The 19,315-nt window shown below is 38.8% G+C and overlaps 1 protein-coding gene across 19 annotated transcripts in view; it reads left to right on the top strand.

The window, feature by feature from the left end:
* The window catches only part of MYCBP2 (MYC binding protein 2), a 174,040-nt gene extending 162,658 nt beyond the window's left edge, over positions 1 to 11,382 (top strand). For all 19 annotated transcript variants that reach the window (XM_068182394.1, XM_068182403.1, XM_068182407.1 and 16 more), the window contains 10 exons: positions 615 to 716; positions 2,442 to 2,570; positions 5,136 to 5,268; positions 5,497 to 5,600; positions 6,719 to 6,907; positions 7,401 to 7,508; positions 8,539 to 8,748; positions 9,343 to 9,450; positions 9,656 to 9,821; positions 10,575 to 11,382. In XM_068182394.1, the coding sequence (XP_068038495.1) occupies positions 615 to 716; positions 2,442 to 2,570; positions 5,136 to 5,268; positions 5,497 to 5,600; positions 6,719 to 6,907; positions 7,401 to 7,508; positions 8,539 to 8,748; positions 9,343 to 9,450; positions 9,656 to 9,821; positions 10,575 to 10,690 (1,365 nt within the window). In that variant the 3' untranslated portion in view covers positions 10,691 to 11,382. The remainder of the gene's footprint in view (positions 1 to 614; positions 717 to 2,441; positions 2,571 to 5,135; positions 5,269 to 5,496; positions 5,601 to 6,718; positions 6,908 to 7,400; positions 7,509 to 8,538; positions 8,749 to 9,342; positions 9,451 to 9,655; positions 9,822 to 10,574) is intronic.
* Positions 11,383 to 19,315: the final 7,933 nt, after the last annotated feature.

The raw sequence follows: 19,315 nt of genomic DNA, 5'->3' as shown, positions 1-19,315 counted from the left end.
TGTCAAGTGCCTTTCAGTTTTGTTTGCACGGACAAATTATCCTCATGTAGCTCATCTGTTCAGGATTTCCCTGTAGTCAGTGGAGAAGAGAGAGAAACTTCCTTTGAGTAATTAGCTCAGAACCCTTTTCTAGGTAGTGCCAATTGCCCTGTGCAGTGAGGAGGGAGCAGGGAAACTAGTCTCACTGAGCTCAAGTTTTTGGGTGGTTGTTTTTGGGGTCGATTTTATTTTTATTAGTCTGTGTCCTTCAATGTCTTCTTCCCCAAAGCCTGCAATGTTTGGGTCAATGTGCAAGTCTGTATTTGTCATATTTCTTCATAACGTGCTCTGGTTGATCTTGCTCCGCTTTTTCTTTCTTGTGTGCTGACTACTTTATGTATAATCATAAAGTGACTTACCTGAAAGAAACAAGGTAGTTCCCAAAAGCTAAATAAGTTTTATTGTGTTCGTAACTTATTTCGGAAAATAAACTTGCATTGTGTGAGCAGGCTTCAGCTAAGAACAATAGAGTTTGCAGGTAACGGTGACATTCTTATCTGACAAAGTTTATCACTTCAGTATTTGGTTTGATTTTAATATGTCTAAGACATTTAATTTTCCTTGCCTTTCAATAGCTGTGGCTGGCCTTAGCATCCCTCTGTGTACTTGATCAGGATCATGTTGATAGACTATCCTCAGGAAGATGGATGGGAAAGGATGGGCAACAGAAACAGATGGTGAGACTGAAAATCATACGGTTTTTTGTTTATTTTGATATATTCACTCATCAAAGAATTTAGAATAACGATAGAGAATGGTAAAATTGGCTTTTCTTCCATCCCAGTGGGGATTGTATATTATACAAATATACAATCGATCAAATATACGTATTTGAATACAAATACGTTTGAAGTATTTGTATTCTAGATAAGCATTGCTCAGAAAACAGAAATTCCAACTTAAAACAGTAATGTTGCAATTTTGCCAGTATTCAGGATGAAACAAGGCCTTCCTAACACCTGTGGCATGAGTTTTTTGGAAAATTGACTCAGTTTGTACAGCACCCTCTATCAGAGCTTTTTCCTTCTGTCTTAATCCCTGTAATGAAATAAAATCGATTCTTTTGTGTTACTCATTAACTACTACTTTGTAATTTAGCTTCCTTTTCCCCATCTCACTAGAGAGTGATTACCCCAGGGAGAAACTCCTTCTAACTGTATTTAGTAAAACTACCTTTGACTCAGAGGATTTATAAATTTGATAGGGAATATTATTCTGTCCATACTTTTCAGTTGATAAAATGTTTGTACTTTCCAGTATGACAAAAAAGCTTGTGATTTTTTAATACCATTTTACAAAGAGCACAGTAATGAAGCTTGAAGCTGGTCTCTGTAAATCTTGGTTTGGTGGATCCCTGTGGGAAGCAAAGGAAGGAAGTGCAATAGCAACCAAGCATAGTCAGAGCAAAGAAGCATCCAAGGCAGTTTAGTGTAGGTAGAAACAGAATACAGGAGGCATAGAGCTGCAGCAGCAGCAAGGAATAAAACTCTGCTGGGACAGAAGCAAGCACAGAGGTTTCTGAGGTGATTAAGGAAATTAAAGGTCTTGGAAGTGTCAGAGGATCAACCAAGACATTGTTAAGCAGGTATTCAAGCTGCTGGACCCAGCCTGAAATTCCCCAATCCTGTTCCACGTTAGGATATTCAGATGTTGAGGTGAACTGTGTGTCTCCCTACCAGAACTGCTTTGAGAGAACTCTGTTCTAAGTTGCATGAGAGTATCATAGAAACCATGTGTTATGGTATTACAATGGAAACTTGTTCTCAGAGATGTGCATAGTCTAAATCAGTTGTTGAAGTCTTTTTGTGGGGATATTTTGAATTGCAAAACAGAACCTTGCTGAATTTTAAAAAAAAAATCTATCAGTAGAGCAATTTCATTTTATGATGGATTTTTATTACTTCAGCCATACTGTCTCTAGGGTATGGATGCCCTACAGCTTTGTTTAGATGTTTGAAAAGAGTAAACATACCATATCAAAGTAATGATGGGTAAATATCATGCCTGTTGACTGACCTGAGTACTCATATCTCTGCACTTTTCTGTTAACATGCCCATAACCCTTTGTTATCACATAAACCTCTTCTCAGACTAGTTAAAAGTGATGTCTCAACTGTATTGTTGAAAAATACATTTTTGGTGCATCACAGTACAAGATGAAGAGTATCAGAAAAACTGGTGTCAGAAATTGAGGGGGGTTTGTGTCAAGGAATAATTGTTTAAATACTGATTATTTTCAAGATAGCATTAATAGTCCAAACAAGCTCTTTATCTGCTTTTGTAAATTGGAGGGGAGATGTGGGGTGTGTGACTGAGGGGAGAATAAAAACAGATGCTGAAAGGAAGTGAAGGACTTAAAAGGACTTAATAAAGAGGAATTATTTCTTTTTTTTTTTTCTCAGCCAATGTGTGATAACCATGATGACGGTGAAACTGCTGCAATCATTTTATGCAATGTCTGTGGGAATTTGTGCACAGACTGTGACCGATTCCTTCATCTCCATCGGCGAACAAAAACTCACCAGAGACAGGTGGAGTATACATGGCCTCCTGTTGTGTGCACTGCATCATTGTGTGCATATTTATATAAATAAAATATAACCAAAAGGTAGTAGCAAATACTGAATCTAAAAGGGATGTTTGTTTTTTTTTTTTTGGTTTTTTTTTTTGAGATGGGATAGATGTGTTTCCAGTTAATTCTCCTCAGTTGTTTTTGGTTACATTCTCGTGTCCTTAATCTTTTACAAAGATTAGAAAATCTTGCAGCAGTTCCTAATTCTAGTTCTTGTGCTACATCAGCTTATTCTGTCTTGTTTTTCTCTCTTGGTTAGGAACATTTTTTTAGGAGAATTTAGAAGCCTCACAGACTTTCTTAAATACATGTTGGTTCTTCATTCCTGTTAAATTTTATCTTCTTTGCTACTTCTATCATAGGAGTCAGTGCTTGTCAACCCCTTCATTTCTAATGTATGTGTATTCCTTTTTAATACCCAGGAAAATGATTTGACAGCAAATATTCCTACTGGTTCCCCTATGAGTTTTCTCTTATTTTTCAATATTCCTCTAGCTTTCACTGTGTTTTAAAACACAAATATGTTTTAAAACATAAATATGTTACCCAATCCATAAGCTTGAAAATTTCCTGACTTCTTTTGGGTTTGTATTTAGGATTGAAACTTTGACTAGATATAAGTTTTTATAACTTGCTGAGTACTCTGCTAATTATTATTCTTCTGTGACATTCTTTTATACTTATCATCTCTAAATTTGAAACTACATTTTCTTTGGATTTTTTTCTTTTTGTCATTGAAATTAATGTTGAAGATTCCTTTACCTCTAGAATTATTCAACACTTCCTCTTTCCTGCTTCTATTCCACATTTATGGTTTGTTGTGATCCTTTATTTTCCCCTTTCCCTCTGACTACTTATATTTGTACAAGGATTAAAATAATAAATATCATTAATAAAGTTACTTCAGTGGAGCTCAGTCCTCTTCTCCCTTTCCTACAATACATCTATATTGACTTTTTAGTTATGTTCAGGAATGGGCTTTTAAAGAAGATGATCATGTCTCCTTAAAGTACAGTGTTTTCTGTCATTGAGCAGCCTTGGAGTTCATGAACTGAATTGGTTTTGTTTGCTTTTAGGTGAAACTAAAAGCAAATCCAAAGATAGTTGCAGAGACACTCTGCTAATGGTCGTACAGTGCAAGGGATCAACTGGTCTAGAGCACGTGTGATGTAAACATCAGACCTTTGGTACTGAGTTTCACTCTCCAGTGCAACACTCCTCTCTGATGCCACAGCATTTGCAGTGTAGTTTCAGCCTGGCACTGATATGTGTGTCTATTATCTTCTATTTCTTAGCCAGAGTCTCTGAAATCCCCTTTGAAATTTTCCTGTTTCGTCATCCTAAGAAGATCATTTTATGTCTACTCTTCTGTCATGGCACAGCACAGTCTAGTCTCATTCATTTTTCTGATTTCTCCTATATAGCCTGTTCAGATTACAATTGCTAAAAAGTAAGTTCTTATCTCTTAGAAAACCTCACATTTTTCCGTTTATCTGTCCAAAATAGTTACTTACCAGATTTCCCTATTTACTTCTAAAAGCATGTTTAAACTTCTACTCTTTATTTGCCACTTTTACCTTTACATCTCACATGTTAAGCCTCTCAAATTCAATTTCAATTCTGTCATGTTCCCTCTGTCCTGTTTTCCTGTTTGCTTCCTGTTCTTTGTCCAACTTCAGTCATACATACCTCTTTAATGTATTTTCTGTCCCCTCCAGAAAGGACAGCCTGTAAGTTACTCAGATGTGCTTATGTGAATACTTTGTGAAGCAGTTAGGAGGTTTTTTTTTCTGATTCTAGTAGAAATTAGAGTGAGTTGTATGCATCCATACCTGGGGAAATTCTAACTTTCCTTGCATTGCAGGTGAAACAAATGCAAACAGAACTGCCTTCAAAGCTTGGGGAAGAAGCAAAAGAAGAGACTGCATGAAATTCCCTAAGGATCTCTTGCAGTTTTTTTTATTTTCCAAAAACTTTTTATTTTCCTCATTGTAGTCAAAAGTATCCACTGTGTATTTGTATGAAATTCAAAAATATTAATATTACATGTTTCTGTAATTGTTACTCTATAGTACTTGTTATTAAGACCTTAATTCTCAATGTTGCTTTGATAAACTTCTAGCATGGTTATATGAAGATATTTCTAATGCTGTCTTATGCTTTTAATATTCTGTGGCCTACTGAATGTGTTGGGTAGAAGGCCAAGCTCTGTATTTATTAAATCAGGAAAAAAAAGTGCAGCTCTATTCTTAGCCTTGCTGCACTATTGTTTCTCTGCCATGTTAGATCAAGAGTTAATTTTATTTATTTTTAGTTCTAAAAACCATGAAACCTTTATCCTGCATATCTGCAATATGTACAAGTTATGGAACGTATAAAAGAAAAACAGCTTGCGGTAGACGATCTAACAGAATCTGTAAAATGCCTGGTGTAAATCCAAAGAGAGAGAGCAACAAAAATAAGAGAAACAGGTCCATGCTCTAATTAAACATGCTATTTAGTATCTGTTTGGTTAACTTGACAGGTCTTCAAAGAAGAAGAAGAAGCTATCAAAGTTGATCTCCACGAGGGCTGTGGTAGGACCAAACTTTTCTGGCTGATGGCATTAGCAGATTCTAAAACTATGAAGGCTATGGTGGAGTTTAGAGAACAGACAGGTAAAACAAAACTGTTACTACTTGTTCTTTATCCTGATTATTGTGATTTTCACCTGCTTTAGGGCAATGCTTTTAAATATTTGTTAATAAAAGTAGAATAGTTTAGCTGCATAAGAATTGTTGGATTTCTGGTTGTTTTCTGTGAATGCTGCTTTGATGTTTGATAGAGTATCAGTCCTTTGTGTTTCATTAGAACATTTTTGGCCTTGTTTTCTCTTGCGGCCGTAGGCAAACCGACCACCAGCAGTTCTGAAGCATGTCGGTTCTGTGGATGTAGGAGTGGAACAGAATTATCAGCAGTGGGAAGTGTTTGTTCTGATACAGACTGCCAGGTGTGTATTAGCAAGTATCAATCATCTTTAATTACATAAATAGAAGAGATCATAGGATGAAATGGGCTTCTGATTTTGAACAAACTTTGTTTATTCCTGTAGTCCATTTTAAATCAGATCTCTCATATGAAAAGGTCCTAGAGTTGAATATTATCATTCAAATACTTCTGAGTTTGTAAATGTTTATTCTAGTTACAGACTACGAACACTAATATTCAACTTACATTCTGGGTAGTTTCATTATTATCTTCAAAAGTACCTCAAGTTTTCACAACAGCCTTGCAATTATAAAGTAAAGTACACACTGTCAGTATAAAGTCAAATGTACTGGAAAGCTCAAGAAAAAGAGTTTGCTCAACAGCCTGTGTATTATGTGAGTGTAGAACATTTAAGACTTGGCCAGGTTTATCATCTGTATCCACATATCCTGAGTGTTTCTGTGCCCTGCAGTGGGTGCAATTGGTAGAGGGCCAAATCATAACCAGTTTCTTACTTCGCCTTACTTATTTTGGTCTAAGTGAAGCAAATTGGTCATATTTTTTTCTCTCTCAGCCTATGAAGACAATGTTACTTAAATTCAGTTCAATTTGTTGCTAGCTTCTGGGTAACTTTTATAAAAGTTTTCTGTTTAGTAGGGATGGGAATTAGAGGTGGTTAAAAATCCATTTCCATGTAAAATCACTTTATGCTTATTAATGATTACCTTATCATGTATTCTTAAGAGTGAGTTACTTGAAACTTTTCCAAAATCTGCAGATATCTTAAAGGCTGTTAATACAGGGTCAGCAATGTTTATGCAGGAAGCACTCAATATATAAAAAGCACACAGAGGATCAAAGTTAGGATCAAATAGTTCTCTTTCTATTGAAAGTTTTAAATTATGGTTTCATTAAGCCATTTGCATTCAGGAGCAGTGCAGGTAAACAAAGGAAACATTGTTATTTCAAGTACACAACGTTCAGCTTTTCCCAAGTACCTGAGGCAGCAGCAGGCAATATAAACCATGATTCTTCCATCTCAGTTTATTGCACGGACCAGCAGTCCTTCAAAAAGCGGCACTGTCAGAACACTCGGTGAAAGGGAAGAGATGATTAACTCTCTACTTCACATTTGTTCAGGAGTATGCTAAGATTGCCTGCAGCAAGACACACCCCTGCGGTCACCCCTGCGGAGGCGTTAAGAACGAAGAGCACTGTTTGCCGTGCCTGCATGGCTGTGATAAAAACGCTACAACTCTTAAACAAGATGCTGATGACATGTGCATGATCTGCTTTACTGAAGCACTTTCAGCAGCACCAGCTATCCAGGTTTTTTGTTTGTTTCCCCTTTTAAGAGATTACTATTATGATTGTATTGTGTAGTATGAAGGAGGAAGTGAAAATATAAAGTCTTTCTAATTATGCCCTTCAAAATTTGAAAGCAGACACCATAACAATTTTTAAGCTACTTGAAAAGCTTTCTTTTAGTCTGGCATTCTATTTCAAGAATGCAGATTGGATCAATTTAGTTTCATATGTCTACTTTATTAAAATATGTGGTATTTTATAAAGGAGTGAAACAACTGAGGTAATCAGCTTATATAATTCACATGTATTTTATATATCCGTAGGTGATCTTGGAGTGGTTATGATTTTAATGCCCATTTTATGTTCTTTCTTGTTGTTAAGAAGAAAATAGGGGTCTTCTAGGATTTTAAATAAATTAATATTGGAATGTATATATCTTGCCACTTAAAAGCAAATAACTGCTTCTACTTTAGTGGTTAATGTAAATTTCATATTCACTTATTCTTTTCTAAAGCTGGACTGCAGCCATGTTTTCCATTTGCAATGCTGTCAACGAGTACTAGAAAACAGATGGCTTGGCCCAAGGATAACTTTTGGGTTTATGTCCTGCCCAATTTGCAAGGTAAATGAGCTGTGTACCTGCCAAAGTCAAGCAACTTACCTGATACTTTTCTTGGTTTTGTTTTGTTGGTGGGGTTGTTTGTTTGTTTGTTAATACTGTATTGCTTGTTACTGTATAAATGAGTTATACATTACTTGTTTTCTTAATTCCACATGTTGCTATAGAAAGACTAGCATTGATGCATCTTTTTACTTTCTCCTACTGTTCCCTGAGGTGTCCTCTTAAAAAGAAAGCATAGTCCAGACATTGTCTTAATATTGTTTCATTCTTATCAACATCAGCTTGCAAATTCCCAGGATTTGGTGATAGTGGGGAGGGGAAGAAGTAATCTTAAAGCACACAATTTGAAGCAGGAAATCTCCATTTTACTAACCGCTTTTAAAGCTGCTTTGCTTTTCAGTGTGAGGGCAGAACCAATGAATATGTGTACTTAGTTCAGCTAAGTTACTAACAATTCCTCTTGTACTCAATGAATTTAAATTGCTGTAAGCAAAAGCACATTAATAGCTGCTGGAAAGAAGAGCACCTTACCCCACCCTAGGAAGTTGAAATTTGGGAATGGTCAGCTCTTCTGCATGCTATGGTTCTTCTGTCATGTTGTGTTGTGGTAATTAATGGCAGTAGCTCGTGGTCAGCAATTGATAAAGAGCTGCCATAGAGGACTGTCAGTCATTATGCTTACTTGGTGAGCAGTAAGCCAAAAATGACCAAAATTACAGAAAATACACAATGAGAATACTCCTGTGCTGTGGTGAATATTTAATATACTGTATACCACCTCCTTGGCTGTTAGTCTGTTGGAAGGGTTGATGTTCCCATATCCCAACAGGCTATAGAAAAAGCATTCATGGATATTATGTTTACAGCAAATAGAGTACATTCTGTATCAGCTGTTTTTTGAAATGTCCATTGCCCAGGCCCTTATGTTTTTATGACATCTCTCATGCTATTTGTGCCTGATTAAAACACAAATTATCATAGTTGTTGGGATAAAGATGCAAGATACTTAATCAGCATTTTTTTATTTCAGAACAAAATCAATCACATAGTATTAAAGGATTTGCTTGATCCAATCAAAGAACTCTATGAAGATGTAAGGAGAAAAGCACTAATGAGATTGGAGTATGAAGGGCTGCACAAGAGTGAGGCCATCACAACACCAGGTGTTAGATTTTATAATGACCCAGCTGGCTATGCTATGAACAGATATGCTTACTATGTTTGCTACAAGTGCAAAAAGGTATGGTGTTATTTATTAAATGTATGTTACCATTTCAAAAGTAATTTCTTAAAACAGAACCTATGTTTAATACATTGTGTATGGAGCAGAAAGGCAAGAAAAGGTGTTGGTTATAAAATCATAATTTAAAAAATCGAGTGTTGGGCTAATGAGATGTACATAGTATCTTAGCTAGTAAAGCTCAAATGTGTATACAGAGCAGCTCAGAAACCAAAAGTACCTTGAGTCAATGGCCACTTACAAGAAGGTGCAGTACCTACTTCCTCCAGTACCTATTCACCTCAAGCTGCTACTTAATTCTGACATAGGGTTCATAGAGCATCGAAATGCTGTTCCAAAAGCCTTACAGTCACTGGCAGAATGCAGGGTATGTTGCAGTTTTTGGTCTTGTTCATCCTGAGACTGAGGGACGTTTCCTGAGTGCCTCAAAACCACGTACCTGCAGAGTCGAGAGAGCTCAGAATAGTGGAGGCCACTGAAATGGCAGTCATTTGTCATATTCCCCTTACAAATGGAATTGGTTAAACTGAAAAGAACAGTTAAAAGAATAATTGTCTCTGGTTTAACATCCAATCATTTCTATATGCAATTAAGGCATATTTTGGTGGTGAAGCTCGTTGTGATGCTGAGGCTGGACAAGGAGATGACTACGATCCAAGAGAACTTATTTGTGGTGCCTGCTCTGATGTTTCAAGGGCTCAGGTGAGTAAATAACTTCTATTCATGTTTTTAGTTCATTCTGAAACCCTGAGTACCTGAGCTGTACAATAATTCACAGTCCTTTGTAATTACGTGCATTGCACAATATTGTATACTCTTCGTATATTCTACGGAATGTAGAAGTGAGTTGTTGGGATTGTTAGAAGATGGCTACTTCGCTGACTGGTGTTTGCTTTCCTTTGTTCAGATGTGTCCCAAACATGGTACAGATTTCTTGGAGTACAAATGCCGCTACTGCTGTTCAGTTGCTGTTTTTTTCTGTTTCGGGACAACACATTTTTGCAATGCTTGCCATGACGATTTCCAAAGAATGACAAGCATCCCTAAAGAAGAGTTGCCACACTGTCCTGCAGGTAGGACTTTGACAAAGCAAATTTACCAGGCTGAATTCTGAAATAAGCTACAAGTTCTAATTGATATTAGCTTTTCTTGGTGATATTTTTTTTTGTTTTCTGGCAATGCCATTGCACTGATCATTAGCAACTTTTATAGAGAAAGACATGTCAATTTCCCTATATCAGGTCAGACTCCAGATGTAGAATGATGTGTAAAATGGTATATTGATAAAATTAACACATTATTAAGTGATGTATGTGTACCTAGGTAGCCATTTTCTGCAAACTGTTACACCAATGCCTTAATTACTAAGTTCATGTACTATATATTGATTTTATATTAGTAAATGATTGGGGGTTAAAAGTACAATCTTTTTGTTAAGGTATTTACATAAAGTAAGTAAACAAATAAATTATAATTCCTGCCATAACCTTAGAATTATTGTTTACTGCAGAATGTAACTCTTGTTCATTATTCAGTTTTTCTCTTGGCTTGTGCAAATTTCTTCCACAGTATTAATGAGATAAAACTTCCTTAAGTGATTGTCTGTAAGCATCTTGCCTTGTTTAATTCGAATGTGATTGGTTTCAATTACATGGTAGTTTGTTCTTTTTTCTTTTTCTTCAAATACCAATTCAACATTTGAACAAGATGTATTACCCTCACTTAGTTTGGGGTTTTTTTTGAGGAAATGTAATATATGTTTGTTTACATTATCTGCAAGCATTCATCTGTTTTCTTTTTTTCCCTTATCCTTACATTCACTGTAGGTCCCAAAGGTAAACAACTTGAAGGAACAGAATGTCCACTTCATGTTGTCCATCCACCCACTGGTGAAGAATTTGCTCTGGGTTGTGGGGTTTGCAGAAATGCACACACTTTTTAGAATAGCATTTTTTTTAACCAGAGCAAAACAGGTGCCCTCATCCCTCAAGTGTCCTGAAAACAAAGTCCAGCTGGGATGAGGATGGGACCATTCCATAACCCAGGTAAAAGGAACAATTTACAGTGCAAGAAGGATGCCAAATACCATGTACATAATTCTTGCTGTGAGATATTGACATTTCTTGAACCGAGACATCAAAATTTGTGAGGTGTTTGCATGTGGCCATTACAGTCATTGGCTAGGAAACATTGGACATTTACAAATAAACAATTGTTATTAAAGGATCTGTGTGTCTGTGGACTATGAATGATGCTGGCTTACAGGAGAAAGAAAAAAAATATTGATTATTGTATACTGACTTTTTGTAATCTTGTACAATTGTAATGCATCACAAGTGGGGATGAGAAAGAGGAATATTCTGGTTTATTTCCTAGACTGTTATAAAAAAAATGTGTTAGGAAGGCATAAATGTAACAAGTATCACCCTGTATATAAAGGTATCAATGTTTGTCCTGTATAAGAAATATTAAATTACAACAGCAGTTTCATTTAAACTTCTGGGTTATGTTTGAGCCTGAAATTTTAATGAAGTGCAATACTGAGTGTGCCTCATATCTTGCAGCTGTAAACATAATGGAATGTACATGTCAATAAAGCCACTGTACATTTTTATACAGTGAAAGTCTAACAAATGTGTAAGCCTCCATTTTCAGAAACACTCTTAAAACAGAGGGGAGAGGGAAGAAGAGAGGTGTCCTATAATTATTTCAGCAGACTCCTGAAAAGTAGGAAAGCTTTTTGGGTAAACTGGTGGTTGTGGAAGTACTAAGGACATGAAAAGCACTGCTCCATTTCTCAACAGAAAAGTTGGATAAGTGTTCTAGCATTCATATGAGGAATTGTATTTCCATTTCAATTACCAACAGTGTTTTAAAACACAGAAAGAGACTGCATTTTAAAAATTTTTTTTTCAGTTTTATTTTACTGAAGACCTCCTAATCACTCCCACTTTTAGGACAAACAGCTTTTTGAATTTCAAAATGTTAATTTTATAAGAGTCCTAAGTCCTCTGCACCTGCATAATGAATGCAGAATATAACTTCAAGTAAAAACTTCTATATGTAAGATTTTCTCTTCAGATTTTTTTTCTTAGGTGTGTTCAACTCCCTTTCTAGCATTTCTGTCTTGAATCTGATGAAAAGTGTGTTACTGCCTTTTACATTTAAGATATTGGTAGATGGCATCCACACCAGACAATCTTGATGAGACTGGAACCATGGGATCCATCTTGCCTAACTTCAGACATCTGTAATCACAGAATCACAGAAAGGTTGGTGTTGGGAGAGACTTCTGGAGATCATCTTGTCCAAACCCCTGCTAAAACAGGTTCACCTAGAGCAGCACATAGATATCTGCACTTGTAAATAGTTCTGAATAGTTCACACACCTGTGAAGTACAATTGATCTTATTCACTGTAGCTCTGCCGCGGGGTCAGGACAGGCTGGACCAGTGGGCTGAGGCCAATTGTTCACCAGGGCCAAGTGCTGGATCCTGCACTTGGGTCACAGCAACTCCATGCAATGCTACAGGCTGGGGGAAGAGAGGCTGGAAAGCTGCCCAGCAGCAAAGGACCTGAGGGTGCTGGTCAACAGCAACTGAACATGACACAGCGTGTTCCCAGGTGGCCAAGAAAGCCAGTGGCCTCCTCACTCATGTGTCAAAAACAGTGTGGCCAGCAGAGCCAGGGAAGTGATTGTCCCTGTACTGGGTGTCTGACCCATTGTCATTTTTAGAAAATTGGAGTGTAGCACCGTCCTTACAAATTAATTCTGTTTTTAAATTTTTCAGCCTTGTCTTTAATTTCAGATTAATATGAGTGTTAATTTAGGAAATTGAGATTATGGTGTGGGAAGGACATTACACTGTTCATGTTTATTTAAAATTTATAGAGTGAGGGATAGGCAGACTGTGGAAATGTTTATCTCGCACACAGCTGACCATCCCCTATCACTGCTCCAGGGAGGCAGCACAGCCACGTGTGAGCATCAGGCTCTTGCACAGAGCTCAGCTCCTCACGTAATGGCTGAACCTTGGACACGCTGCTCCCACGCTGTCTCAGACATTCACGTCACCACATCCCCCCACGCCGATCTCTGCCGGTGATTATAGCAGATGCCAGCACAGGCTGCTAATCAGATCAGTCCACAATAAGATTGCTGTATGCCTTTCCAGCAGTCTCACATGTTTTTCTGTCAGCTGTTGATGCACTGCCCACGCAATGGAAATAGTTCTTGTTTGTAGCACCCTGTTTGCTGCAGCCCACCACACTCAGCTAATTTATATCAAACTCAGCTCCTGGCCAAGGCGAGGCCTCAGTGCTCGAACTTGGATCGGTAGTTTAAAAATAGCTTAAACTTTTATGGGTGTATCCACCCAATGAACACAATGTGAACAGTAAAAGTTAATAAGATACAGCTAATTAACATGTCATCATCAGGGCCAAATAAGCTTGGTCCTTACAAAACAGGTTTTGCTAATTCTATCATGTTTCTAGGCTCATGTTTCACCTAGACAGAGGCTTAGCTAGGGAGCTTCAGGCCCACCCATTCAGGATAGAATTCAAATTTTGCAGGCCTTTTCCACAGTCCTTGTTAAGCCATGCCACACATTGCAGGTGCCAGGGTGCAGTGGTTATAGGGCAGATGCCTTGTTCCTCAGCCCAAGGTGCACTGGAAGGGCTGCGCTGTCACAGCCCCCACTCTCCCTGATAGGGTGTGGTATTGAGCTTGTGCTGCCAAGCATTCCAGGATCTGGCTCCTCACCAGGCATTCCTACAGAGATGCAGCCAAATACAGAACAACACACTGGTTACACAGCAGCCAGATGCAATGGGAACTGCGATTATTATTGGTAATCACCCAAGGTGTCCCCTGCCAGCTGGTCCAGGGAGTTTTCTCAGGTAATACCCACCTCTGCAGTCTCTTGGGATTCAGGAGGTGCTCTCTGCTCTTGCCTCAATGTTACAAGCTGTGGGCTGCTCGTTGAAATACAATCTCTTTGGATGTACCAAGTTTCTGTGTACCTGAAAGGGGATTTGGACACTGAAACCTTGGATGGGTACTTCAGGCAGTGCTTTGGGTCATCCACTGAGCAGTACACACAGTGTCCTTTTCTATACTCCCACTCATGTCTGCATCCCCGGTGATTCAAGAATCCTTAGTCCATGTTAGGTCTCAGCTAATCTAGTATTTCCACCTCCCTGTCGTTTCATTCAGTAATATTCCTATCCTGAATGTGACTCTGTATACATCCTCCCCTGCACAGTTTAACTTTTCTGCTCATTCAGTTGGCCTGCTCTGGATTCCCACTCCACCCATTCCTAGGTCTCACCTCTGCCTGCACTCTGCCAGAACAGCCATTAGAGGAAGGAAGGATGGCATTGAGGATGCTGGCACACAAAGGGAATGCATACTCCACTGTGGCCGTGTGGGCAGCAGTGTCACATCACTTTAAGCTAGAGATTCAGGTGGTTTGGTGTGAATGGGGTATGATCTACTAGCAGTAACTCACCATCCTAATGCCAATTCCTAACAAAGATGCGTGGAAAACTGGCTGGGGGACCAGAACAACAGCTTTTTAAAAGCATTTGCATCAGTGGACTCTGTCACGGAGCAGTAATTGCAATGGGATGATCCAAGTTACAGGCTAAACACAGCTCCCTACAGATTTTGCTTTAATGGACATAGCATATGTAAGATGATACACTGGGTTTGCATGTGTCTTTGTCTCCCTTTCCTCCAATACAAACAGAATCTGAGCAATGACATTCCAGTTGTTACTCATAAGATTGTTGTCTCTATCTACATCTTTGGGTTTTTCCATACTCCTAGTGGGTTGTGTAATGGCCTATGCTCATAAATCTTTATTTCCCTCCTGATGGAGGCTGGGCACAACTATGTACCTCCCACCAAGCAAATCCTAAATTTTGGCATACCCTGACTGCCTTACTGCTGACTGAATTTGACATTTCCCATGAATAGGTGCCCACTGGCAGGACTTTGGATCTGTTCATCCAGCACTCTCATACGTTCAAGAAACTGGTGAATAACTTCTGGGTTTTGCCTCCAGTGCTAGGATACAAGACTTAGAAACAAGCCATGTTTGAAAACCAGCTTTAGGGTGCCCTTGCGGGACACATTTCACATGGACACATAAGGTACCCTCCTTCCATGCCTCGGTACCAAGGCCAATCCTAATACAAATGCCAGCCCCTTCTTAGCAATAAGTCTGTTTGGGAATTTTTACCACTGTGGCTTGCTAATCTTATTAACTCCTCACCAACTGTCAGAGTCAGCGGAACTGATTTGCAAGGAGCTACACAAAGCACAGAGAAAACTCCTGTAAACCAAAGAACTCCTCTACTAGGATGCTGTCAGACCAACCTATCAATGAGCTGGCACTGCCCTTTCCAGCAGCATCGCTCTGCCCATGGCTCACACCATGGCAAAGATGAGGTGCTGTCTGTGCTGCTGGGCACAGCCCAGCCCACTCTGCCCATTTGTACGGCAGCCCTAGCCAAGGCCATGCCACAAGAGTCCCCTGTCAGAGGGGCTCCAGCAAACAGCAGCTTTTACTGTATTACCTAACAAAATATACAACAGCTTTTACCCATGAAGCAACCATGGGAGCCATTCATCTGGAAAGAATTACTAGAGCCTCCAGAGACAGAAACAATATTTAGACAGTGAGGAACCTTTTAAAAGAATTATCTCCAGCTTCTACTGAACCATGAGCAACATCAGGTAATCAGCCTGTTGCAGGCAACACCCTATCCTGCTGCTGCTCATCCTTAGTTTTATCTTTTTATTTTTCTGTGGCCATGAGGCCTTAAATTGAGGCCTTAAATTGAGGCCCACTGGTTTAAAGACCATTTTATTTGCAGCTACTGTTAAAAAAAAAAAAAAAAAGAAGAAAAGAAGTGGAGTTACAGCTCCTGTTCTGTAAGGTCTTGCTTGTGATGGATAGAATATACTTATTTTACTAGTCCATAATACCACATTCTAACAGTATAAGAAAGTCTCTCACCACAGAAAATCTTCCTGTATAGACATGTTGACAAAATAAAACCAGGAAGTTTCCCCTAATGATATCCATTACTGAAAAACATTCACTTCTTTTGGCATTGATAATGAATAGGTTCAGCTTTCCTCTGCCTTTTCTTTCTCAGCACAATCTGCTGAGAATTAAGATTGTCACAGACATTCTAGACCAGGTCTTTCAGCCACTATCCATAACATTAATATTCTCCATATTTCTCAGAACTTCTGTTTTCGTTAAATCAGAGTGGGCTACCTAAGCCTGACGTACTTCCAGCATAGCTGGATCTGGTCTGCTATGGTTACTTAACTCTATTCCAACTGCTTCTGTGATTTTCCCCTCTGCATTCTTATCCTAGCCAAATGCAAGCCAGGCTTATCAGGGTGGAGCACAGCTCCTTGCTTCAGGAATGCTTCAGAGCTACTTGAATATGGCCAGAAAATCAGTACAGTAGACTGTCAGTGCTAAAAGGTGCAGCATTTACAATTGAGACCTGGCATTTGAAATGTTGCCGTAGCTTCATCAGGCAGGCAGTCTGCCAGCTGAAATGAGTTGTTCTGTACAACCTCAGCTGGAGGTGCTGAGATGCCCTGTTAGACACTGAGCTTTTACTTGGGTTTTATGTGTGTGGGCTGTTCCTCATCTTCACATGGTGACAGTGAGGGCTGCTTCACATCTCTGAGTGACTCTCCCATCAGAAAAACTGAAACTCCAGAGAGCTTCTCTTTTGGAAAAATAAAAAGTTACAGTGCAGTTTCCTCAATAGTCTCATTTTTGCATAGCAGGGCTCAGCACAGGCCATGGCCTTTTTCTGTTACTTCTGAAAGCATACACCCAAAAAATATATTAAAATATTCCTCTCTCAAAAACCCATCTGCTGTTAGTTAAGTGATTAGTGTAATGCAGAGAGTACTGAATGCAGACACACCTGATAGAGGTGTCCAAGTTACTGACTAAAGCTCCAAAATGCCCAGCCACCACTGGCAACAACATGGCAACAACACAGACCAGCCCAGAGCTGTGGACGTTCTTTGAACCTTTACTGCTTGGCCCCTTCTTAACCTGCTGCCACCTATCTCAGTGCCGGCTACCTGAGTCCAAGAGCTCTGCAGGGCTTTGTCTGCCAGCTAAACCAGAGCCAGCCCTGGGGGGTCACCAGGAGCCCACACCACCAGTTGCCTGCAGGTTTTCTTTCATTCAGCTCTGATCATCTGCCCAGTTCTTGTGCTTTGCCCACAGACACCGCAGACATTTTTGTCAGTGCTCTGCACCATGTCCAGAGCGTGGGTCAGCCTCCAGGACGGAGCTGCAGCTGCCTTTCTTGCTGATTTTAGCTGCTATGTCCCCAAACAGTGTCATGCTGGGAATGCTTTCTGCACTTGTTCTCCTCTCCTACACACACAAAGGGTGCCTAAAACTTACACAAGCGGCTACAACAAAGCAAAGAAGGGCACAGGCAGTGAGCCAAACTTTGTTTACTCCAAAGATAAGGCAGAAAATTGTAACTGCTCGGCACTGTAAGAAGTCCCTCCCAGTAAGTCAATACAGTGAAACTCAGATAATGCAAGGGTTTTAAAGTAGTGTTACCTTAAAAATAACGAAATTGCAGCTGTTACATCTCTCAAGACTTCTACACAAACTCAGAAAATATTTTTTATGGTCAAAAGATTTTTTTTTTCTGCAGACACCAGAACTTGATCAGAGCATAAATCCTGATGAAAAAAATATTCTTACTGACTTCACATGACATGGCTCAGTTACATCACATCATAATGCACATAAACACTAAGAGAGGTGTCATAGATGCATATTACATGATTGGCTTTTTACAGACGTTAAAATGAATACTATGTGTGTTATGTTAGAAACTTCTGCTGTATTAATGTCTTTTAAGTAGTGCTGTATTAATCTCTTTTAAGTAGTGTGGAAAATATAGTTTTTAGGCTATAGCATAATATAAAAATAGAAACTATGTGATACTCTAGATACATTTTGTATCTTTAGATACAAAAGATACTTTTTGTAACTAGTGCAAGAAATGGAAAAGATAATCAAGAAATTCTTCACATTATCCTATTTGGATAGAGATAACAGCAACAGGACACTAAGTTTCCAAAAAAAGAATTATTGCATCCTTATCGGGAATGCTCAGACTTCGAGGAGCCAAGAAAGTCGATTTACAAGATGCGGGGGGGGGAAGCTAAAATTTAGCAGAAGCACCCCAGTTTGAAAAGAAGGTTTGAGTCACGTATGAGATATATGAATATGCAATAGGCTACTGCTTTTAAGGGGTAATCCTTTGTTAGCAAGGTGTGCTTTGGGGCAAAGCAAAGCACCCAGATGCCCATAATTCTTTGCTTTTTATTATCTTTTATTGTCCTAACTTTGATTGTCCAAATTATTATTATTATTATGATTATTACTATTTTATTACTATTAAACTTCTAAAATTTTAACACAAGTGAATGGCATTTTTCACAAGAGATGACCAGGAGAAGCAGCAGCTGCTTGCTCTGTATTTGTTGATAAAAAATAGATCCTTCTCCCCCACAGACTGGGCCCATGTCTAGTTCCAACCTTTGCAGTCAGTCTGACTTTGTCTCCCACATCTCCAGCAGTTTGCAAGTTACGTACTTGCAAATAAGACTTGGCTTTACTAGAAACTGTAATTGGGGCCTGTTATCTTCCCACCATTAGAAACCAACTCTGAACTGGAACACAAGGGCTGAAAAAGGAATTCCTAAGCAGGGGGAATGGAAGACACAGAACATTTCCAGATGGGGACGGCAAAAGAGTTACTGCAAGTTTCTTGACAGTACTGGCTTCATTCATAAACACATTACCTACCAAGGTTTATTCAGCTGTCTCATATAACTGAGCAAACTATACAGTCACATATTTGCTATTTGTCTAAGATACTCATTAATCTGCTCAAGGTAAGGTGATAACTCACCTCATATTTCCAGATTTCTGTTTCATTTCCTGAAAAGCTCAAGACTGGATGTAGATTCATAAAACACAAAGAACTGTAATGGCTGAGCTTTAGTAAACAGCTCAAGACATTATGAAATAGAGAAAAAGAGATGATTTTCTCACAGAAACTCAAAATAAAAAATTATGTTTCTCACTGAAAAACAATTCTGTTTCTGGACAAGTCTCTTTTTTTCCCCCCGCTAATAATCTCAAGGAACTAGATTTAAAAAAATTAGCAGACTTAAAGTATGCAAGGAAATGTATTTCTATAAAGTGGGTCTTAAAGATCTCAGGGATGGTGACATTTGAGTGACCACTGAAGAATGTTTCAAAGCCATTTCAAGAGTGGGGTGAGCACAGGATCACAAGTGCTGTTTCCAAGAAACTAAATGACAGGAATTGGGATTACAACATTATGAGCAGTAACTTATTTACTATAGCTTGCAATAAATGAATAATTAAGTTTTGTGAATCTCAACAACTGTAAAGAGCTTGGACACATACAGGGATGAAAAATGAGGTGCATTGGAGTGTGAGACATGCACCAAGCACAC

Source organism: Anomalospiza imberbis, chromosome 2, assembly GCF_031753505.1.
Source record: "Anomalospiza imberbis isolate Cuckoo-Finch-1a 21T00152 chromosome 2, ASM3175350v1, whole genome shotgun sequence".
Lineage (NCBI taxonomy): Eukaryota > Metazoa > Chordata > Aves > Passeriformes > Viduidae > Anomalospiza > Anomalospiza imberbis.
This window is presented reverse-complemented; position numbering and strand designations above follow the sequence as displayed.